Below are 9,054 nucleotides of genomic sequence, written 5' to 3'. Positions count from 1 at the left end.
AAAAAGGATGAGTTTGAGTCCTTTGTAGGGACATGGATGCAGCTGGAAACCATCATTCTCAGCAAACTATCGCAAGAACAGAAAACCAAACACCGCATGTTCTCACTCATAGGTGGGAACTGAATAATGAGATCCACTTGGACTCGGGAAGGGGAGCATCACACACCGGGGCCTATCATGGGGAGGGGGGAGGGGGGAGGGATTGCATTGGGAGTTATACCTGATGTAAGTGACTAGTTGATGGGTGCAGCACACCAACATGGCACAAGTATACATATGTAACAAACCTGCACATTATGCACATGTACCCTAGAACTTAAAGTATAATAATAAAAAAAAAAGAAAACTGCAGCACAATGTGATTATGTGGTAGAAAGGAGATAAAATCCAGTGCTTCGTTTGCAGCATGACATAAAACAAAGAGTACAGGCACTGGAGTCAGAGTTTGAATTTCACATCTATATTACATTAGATTTGAGCAGATGATTCTACCTTTCTAAACCTCAGTGTTCTCATCAATAAAGTAGGAATAAAATGCTACTTTACAGTGTTTTTAAATAATTAAAAATATTTAAGGGGAAAGCAGGAATGAGAAGTTAGCGTTAACGGGTACAGAATTTCAGTTTGGGACAGTAAAAAAGCTCTAAAGATGGACAGTGGTGATGGTTGTACAACCAAGTGTGGCCAGGTGTGGTGGGTCATGCCCATAATCCCAGCACTTTGGGAGACTGAGGAGGGCAGATAGCCTGAGGTCACGAGTTCGAAACCAGCCTGGCCAACATGGTGAAACTCTGTCTCCAGTAAAAATACAAAAAGTTAGCTGAGTGTGGTGGTGTGTGCCTGTAGTCCCAGCCACTCAGGGGTTGAGGCAGGGAATCACTTGAACCTGGGAGGCGGAGGCTGCAATGAGCTGAGATCATGCCACTGCACTCTAGCCTGGGCACCAGAGCGACACTCCATCTCAAAAAAAACAAAAAACAAAAACAAACAAAAAACCAAAGTGAATGCTACAGTTAACGCCATTGAACTGTACACTCAAAAATGGTTAAAATTTTGTATGTATATTTTAGCACAATTATGTAAGAGTCCTAGCAAAGTGCCTGGCTCTCAGTAGATACTCAAGAAATGTTAGTCCCATTCCTGTTAAAAACAAAAAACAAAAAACAAAAAGAACCTACAGTAAAATGAAATCATGCTCCTTTCCCTATTTAACTGTGAGAAACTTTGATTCTAAGGCAAAGCCAGCTGGCCCCAATACCAGGTAGTGCCACAGTAAGTGTCCGGAAAGGGAAGAGAAGGAAGTCTGTGTTAGTCATAGTCCCTCCAGCATGTTCAGTTCCCAGTTTACTTCCACCCCATTATGGTGTCTCCCAGAATATCAATCCGCTAGACCCTGACATATCAAAAAAAAACAACAACAACAAAAAAACAAAAAAAAGCTGGGACACTTAAAACAGTTCCCAAACCAGACTACAGGTCATAAGGAAAAAAGTATTCTGAGTGGCAGCTGGCTCCTGGAAGCAGTGGAGAGATAAGATGCTAGTGCTGAACACCAACTAGATGAGTCTGGATCCTATGCCAGTCCCTGGCATTAAGATGACCTGTATCTCTCGGCCGGGCGCGGTGGCTCACACCTGTAGTCCCAGCATTTTGGGAGGCTGAGGCAAGCAGATCACAAGGTCAGGAGTTCGAGACCAGCCTGACCAACGTGGTGAAACCCCATCTCTACTAAAAGTACAAAAATTAGCAGGGCATGGTGGTGCACACCTGTAATCCCAGTTACTCGGGAGGCTGAGGCAGGAGAATGGCTTGGACCCAGGAAGCAGAGGTTGCAGTGAGTCAAGATTGCGCCACTGCACTCCAGTCTGTGCAGCAGAGTGAGAATCTGTCTCAAGAAAAAAAAAAAAAAGATCTGTATTTCTCTCAGATGCCTTTGGCTGCATTTAATGGACACAGAGGACCAAAGATTCAAAGACTCCCTGTAAAGAAGGATTAAAATGCACTTGTCTGCAGTTCAGGGAAAACAATTAATGATTATGTGTTGTAAGTCATAAAATAAGAGACGGGGAAAATAGATGACTTATCTCTAGGCATATCAGGACACTGTTTCTGATGGGCAGGCTTAATTAAATCTTAATGCAATGTTCAGAGAGATGATCATCAATACCCCACAATTTTAGCTCAAGGAGAATGAAATGCGTGGGGTACCAACACCCAATCAATTCCAAACAATACTTACTTTAGGGTCGGAGCTCTTGAACTTCAACCTTTCCACCAATTCGATCATAGCCGCCTTCAGTCCACCTGAGTCTTTGCTCTAGAAGAAAGAAAAGTGAGGGGTCACTAGACAGCATTTTGTTGCTCTCTCAAACACAAACAGCATTTTGGAGGACAATGAAATAAAAGCAACTTTTCTTCGCAGCCAAGAGAGCTAAACAACTAAGGAGAGGTGCACTGTCCCTCTTTCCCTTCTCTATGGACAAACAGTGTCAGAACATAAATTGCCCAGTGACTGGCAGAACTATATGGAATGAAAATTAAATACAATTTGTATAGGCTGACTCACTGCTTCACCTCAGGCTCAACTGTGCCAGTGTTCACTGTGGCTCTACAAAAGACAGTCCCATACAAGATGGCTATTTTATAGACTAGTAATTTTAATTTTGAACCTTTATGCATCAGATACAGAAGTATGCAATATTAAATATACTTATAAAATAAAACAAATAGTCTGAAATTTAATTACGAATGGAACTGCAGTGCGCTGATTAAGAACACAGGTTTTTTAATCGGGTGTGGTAGCTTGCACCTGTTATTTCAGCGACTCAGGAGGCTGAGGCAGGAGCACTGCTTGAGGCCAGGAGTTCAAGACCAAAAAAACCACAAAACTCATGGGTTTCTGAGTCAGACATATACAGTTCCAATTTTGGATTTGCCATTAACTAGTTGATTGATTTCAGGCAAATTACTGAATTTCTCAAAACCTTCTCCCCTTCTATAAAATAGTGATAATAAACTGGGCTATTTTGGGGCCTAATTGAAAGTGTTTTAAAAGGTATTAGCACAGTATGTGGCTCACACACAATGAGTGCTCAAAATTTCACATGCTATTACTATTATTACAGTATAATGATTTAGAGTCGCACAGTACAATAAAAGACTAATGTGAGCCCCAAATGCAAGCATATGTATATAATTTTATAATTGCCACAATTAAAAGTAAAATTGATTTTGATATATTTTACTTAACTCAGTATATTCAAAATATCATTACAACATGTAATTTCAACATGAGATTTTTTTTTTCATGTTAGGTCTTTGAAATCTAGTACTTCACAATTATAGCCGAATCAACTTAAACCAGCCACATTACAAGTGCTCCAAAGCCACATGTGACTAGTGACTACTATATTGGTCAGTACAGATTTAGAGCACAGACTATAGCCCTAGTGCCATTACTCACACACTAGCTGTGTGACCGTAGGCAAGTTACTTAGCCTATGTCTCAATTTCTCTATCTGTAAAACAGAGCCAATAACAGTATCTATTTCATAGGACCGTAGTAAGATTAAATTAGTTAATGTATGTCAAGGTACTCAGAACAGAGCCTGGCACATGGTAAATACAAAAGGAAGTATGAAACAGTTTTATTACTATCTGTCTCCCTCATGATATTTTCAGTTCCTTAAGGGCAAGAACCGTAATTTTTTTATATCTCTGTATCTCTTACGCCCAACATCTAGATGTTGTAAAAAGTCTGAACAAATCAATGAATGAACATATAATCTTAAGACATGAATGCCATAATAATAATACATTATATTGTATATAGGACAATCTAAAATCACAGGAATTCATTTATTTTCTTATGTCAACAATTCTATGAGATAGGTAGGAACATTCATTTTACCAATGAGGGAAAGGAAGCACAAACAGGTAAAATCACTGTCATTTCTATGCGGTAGGGACAACAAAGAAGCACAAGAAAAGAAAGACACTGCAAATATCTCTTACTCAAAATTGGCCTCTGGATCCGTGATAACATATCTTCCTAATTTACAGAACTAATTTCAATTCCTCCAAAACAGGAAATACCTAATCAGATTCCACTATATAAATTAAAATATACTAAAGGCTCAATTTCTCCCCCTCTGACCTCTCTTGCCTCTCAAGTCTACACAGTAAAAATCAGACACAACATGACTACCACCCATATCTACTTTAGATGTGTTCTTCAAACACAGCTTAGATCACATTTCCATTTTAGCAGAGGTTCTAAATTTTAATAAGTTCTATTTTTTAAAGTGATGGTTTACAACTCCCCTATATCCTCCACTAATTTTAGTCTTTAATCTCTGTGGTCTCATAGCAGACAGTTGAGAAAAGGAACTTAGAGGTCATATACCAGGGAGCAGGTGAGACCTGAAGTGCCTAAAAAAGGGTTAAGTTGCCAGACACAATCCTGCTTTTACGAGATGATCAGACAATAAAGCCTGTCTGGTGATATCATTCCTCTAATCTGCTTCTCATTGGCTGAACAAGCAGGTCACTTGTCCCTGGAAAGCTCTCTTCCCCCACATCCCAGCTGCCAGGGCCCATTTTAAGCTCTTCGGCAATAGCTCTGATATCTTATGACTTCCCCCTGGCTCTAGTGAGCAGAAAGGAATGCACCAAACTGTGCCTTAAAACCTTCAGAAAAGAGTAAAACGACAATGAAGGAATCCCTAAGAAGCAGACAGCCTGTCTGCAAGCAGATGTGCCTTGTGTGAATGGATAAGGGAACCCTTAGCCTTCTTTCATAAAAATTCAGTGTGTCAGCAGAATCCTTCCTCCTTTTCACAAAGCTTTCACAAAACATCAGCAGCATCACCTAACCAGGCAAGAGACAGAGGAGAGGCAACTTAAGAGAGCCTCCCTTCAGGAAACTCACCTGTTCCACCTCCCCACTTCACTCTCTGTGAATTATTCAAGATTAACTGGGCTCTATGGTGAGCCTGCTATACTCAGTCTCTAAATGAGTGGTGAGAAAACCTTTCCCAAAGGCTTCTTAAAAAATCCATAAAATAAGCAGTTGGTCAGAAGGGAGAGGCTCCTCAGGGCAGACCCAACCCTGACAGCTGCAGAGCTGGGGCAAGAGTCCAAATGGACTCTGGGGCCTTGTGCACAGGTGTTCAAGCTAGCATGTCCAAGCTGAGAATACCCTTCTAGGTCACCCATGATACACATGTGAGACCTAGGGATACATGTATCAGAAACTGGTCCATCTTTAGGCAGATGGACTCAGGAGGAGGCTCTGCAGGCCCTGGAAGGTAATTCTTGGGTAGCCAGGTACTTGAAGAGTGGTATGGAAGGGGACAGGCATGGCTACAGGAGGGGTCTTCAAAAGCATGGGACACAGCCCTGCTACTCAGGAGGCTGAGGCAGGAGAATCGCTTGAACCTGGGAGGCAGAGGCTACAGTGAGTCAAGATCACTCCACTGCATTCCAGCCTGGGTGACAGAGTGAGACTGCATAAAAAAAAAAAAAAAAAAAGTATGGGACATAGGTCAGGATAGGTCAGGGGCTAAGGGTGGTGGTATCTGAGTCTGAGTATCCCCAAACCATAGAATAGTACCATGTTTCGGTTAATTATTTGGTTGTTGAGGACAGCCATTAGTCAAAAGATAGCCAGATAGATTATACCCTCATATGTTCCCTAATTAGGAAACCAGTGAACAGAAAAGATAGTGGAACAGAACAGCTGCCTCTGAAACCTGAGTTCTAATTGAGAAGTGAACCAGGATAGTAAGAAAAGGCAGCCTAATTCACCTTGTAGACATCTGGTTCCACAGTAGAAATGATTGTCAATCCTTGGGGCACATACCATGACTAGCAAAGTAGTAGGATTCTCCTGCTATCCGTACTTCTCCACCTCCATCCCGCCCAATGCATTCTAAGAACACAGGAGTTCAATGTGAGCATATCTTGTTTATGCACCTTGCTCCTCCCCTAAGAAGGTGTAGAATAAAAAGAGACAAGTGCTACGTTGTGACACCTACCACTCAGAATTTGATTTATCTGCAGAAGCGTAGGATGCTTCACAAAAGCCAGCTCCTAGGGATGAGTCATAATAAAACCAAAGAAAGAACAAAATGCTGTACATGTGAAGGTATTCTTTAGTCTCCAAAACACTTTCATATGCTCTTTCGTTGGCATTTCACAATAACCCTAAAAAGCAGTGTATTCTCACTTTACAGCTGAGAAAAATGGCTGGTGAAAATCAAATGAACCCAAAGCTCAGAGCACTTACACTCTTTCATTGGCATTTCACAATAATACAATAACTAAAAGGTAGTGTATTCTCACTTCACAATGGACTAAAATGGCACTGTGGATGTCAAACAATGTCCCCAAAATCACAGAACTGGTCAGTGCCAAAACCAAGATCAGAAACATCTAAATTAAAAAGATTTATAACATATACAATGGAAGACATTTGTATCAAGAATACAGAAAAAACACATAAGGAATTTCTATAAATCAGTAAGAAAAAGCCAAATAAACCCAAAAGGAATCCCCCCAAAATTATGAACAGATAAAACAAGACCCTTCTTTAAAAAAAAACAGAAATGTGAAATGCAAACACATCAAAACAGGCAAAAGATGCTCAAACTCATTCATGATTAAAATATCATTTCTCACCCATCAGCCTGAAATAAATTTTAATCTCGTAACAGCAAGTGTTAGGCCCTGGGGAAATTGGGGACTTCCATATGTTGTTGATGGATATATAAAATAACTGCCACTCTGAAATCACATGCCTACCAATCCACTGCTCCTTTCCTCTTGAAGAAGACTAGCACCTGTGTCAAGGATGCATGTATAAAATTATTTATTTCAGCATTGTTTGTAATACTAAAAATCTGCAAACACCCCAAGGATTCATCAATAGTGGGTGGCTAAATAAACCACTGAATTAACACACTGTGGCACATGACATAGCAAATAAAAAGAATGAGGTAGGTTGTATGTACCTGGATACAAGGCAGGACATACTGTTGAATTTAAAACAAAACAAACAAACAAACAAACAAAAAAACAAAAAAATTGCAAAATGGTACATGTAATAAATATAATTTTTAAAAAAACGATTACTTTCTATGAGTGATATAGTTATGTAAAATATTAGAAAAGCAATTATTGCTGGGACTGGTACTTGGGATAGACGGATTTTAGAGTTAAATATATTCCTACTACTTGCATAGCTAGGATTTAGCATACTAAAAAACAAACAAACAAAAAAAGACAGGCAAGAAGGGAGGGAGAGAGGTAGAATTTGACCAAGAGGGCCAAGGTCTCCTGCTTCCAGCGCTTCTTCCCATGAGTTTGCCTAAATGTAAATACTGGGGCCTTTTCCTTTAACACTGCAAACATATGAACCAGGAGATTCAAGAGAAGGTTCTTTACTTGATACTCATGTATGCATTTCGGGGGGTCTGAAATCCTCAAAACAATATAAAATTTGGGCTGTACATGACATTAGCTTTTCTCACATCCTCAAAAACAATTAACATTCCAAATGTAACGAGCATTGCACAAAGAGAAAGGAAACCCAGGTTTTACTACTAGCACTGCCAGTAACTGCTTGTGTGAGCTTGGAAAAGTCATTTTACATCCCTGGGTTTCTGTTTTCCCCATCTGTAAATGAGGAAGATGGACCAGACCAAAAGCTATATACATCGACAGCCTGTGGCCTACAGAACTATTTTCTGTGGCTTTTAGAGTGTTGTCCCACACATCCACTAAGAGTTTTAAATTAGTTGCTAGCATTTAAAAATCAGGACATATGACATAAAAATAAAGATTTCTAGCTTCTTTTGTAAATCCAAAGGGTCTGACGGTAATGGGCTCCCATTCCGATATAGCAGAAATTGGCTGAAGCTGAGTAGCAACTATTCGCTTTAGGCAAAGCAAGCTCTCTCAAGTTTGCCAGTTACCTTGGCTTGCTTCTCTTGTTTACATTACCTTTCTGGTAGATATTTGAGGTTGCTATCCCCAGAAACAATTCTAAAAGTTTTCTACTTCTAAGGTTCCTTGTGTTTGAACACCATGAAAATTGGGGTACCTTTCTTCAAAGGAGCACATATTACCTGATACATTCATATCCATCCACCCCAAAACACAGAAATAACATCTCATTCTAATGGAAACATGCCTTAAAAATGGGCAAAGGGTAGAAGCAAAAGTAGAATATGGCAGGTAGCAGTGGCATCAGAATAGGAAGAAGTATTCCCTGACAAGTGGTCTCTGCACTTTCATGGAAGTCAGTCTAGTCTAATGTCAATAACCAGCTAGACACCGAAAAGAAAAGTTACGTGTCAGCAAAAATGTAAATATAAGCCACATAAATATCCTAAACTGGCTCCTGAATATTGAATTCTATTATTACAAAGAATCAATCAGAAGATGTTGAATTCAGAAAGAATATTAGCTATCTGTTTTGGGGTGTTTTTCTCCCTATTCCATTGGCTTGTGTTGATATCATTCTTCAAAAATAAAAAAAAAAAAAACAAAACATCAATCCAACTTAGTCATTTTACCAGAAGATCTTGTCGGGGAGAAATAGTGGAAAAGGATCAGAAGATGGAATACAGAAGTCCTTCTTGGCCAGGCACAGTGGCTCATACCTGTAATCCCAGCACTTTGGGAGGTCAAAGCAGGCAGATCATTTGAGGCCAGGAGTTTGAGACCAGCCTGGCCAAGATAGTTGACCAGCCTGGCCAAGATGGTTGACCAGCCTGGCCAAGGTGATTTTTAGTGGAGACCCCATCTCCACTAAAAATACAAAAATAAGCTGGGCATGGTAGCGCATGCCTGTATTCCCAGCTACCTGGGTGGCTGAAACATGAGAATCACCTGAACCCAGGAGGTGGAGGTTGCAGTGGGTGGGGATCAACTGCACTCCATCCTGAGCAACAGAGCAAGAGACTGACTGAGAGAGTGGAGAGGGGAGGGGAGTGGGGAGAGGAGAAGAGGGAAGGGGAAGGGGAGGGGGACAGAGAAGGAGGAGAGGGG

The 9,054-nt window shown here is 40.5% G+C and overlaps 1 protein-coding gene across 1 annotated transcript in view; it reads right to left on the bottom strand.

Moving 5' to 3' along the window:
• Nucleotides 1–9,054, bottom strand: part of TRIM44 (tripartite motif containing 44) — a 29,784-nt gene that overhangs the window by 4,281 nt on the left and 16,449 nt on the right. Inside the window, exon 2 of the mRNA XM_017849674.1 lies at nt 2,240–2,317. Coding sequence (XP_017705163.1) covers nt 2,240–2,317 — 78 coding nt within the window. The remainder of the gene's footprint in view (nt 1–2,239; nt 2,318–9,054) is intronic.

Source organism: Rhinopithecus bieti, unplaced genomic scaffold (assembly GCF_001698545.2).
Source record: "Rhinopithecus bieti isolate Rb0 unplaced genomic scaffold, ASM169854v2 scaffold_32083, whole genome shotgun sequence".
Classification (NCBI taxonomy): domain Eukaryota; kingdom Metazoa; phylum Chordata; class Mammalia; order Primates; family Cercopithecidae; genus Rhinopithecus; species Rhinopithecus bieti.
The sequence above is the reverse complement of the archived record's forward strand: the minus strand, read 5'-3'. Positions and strand labels throughout refer to the sequence as shown.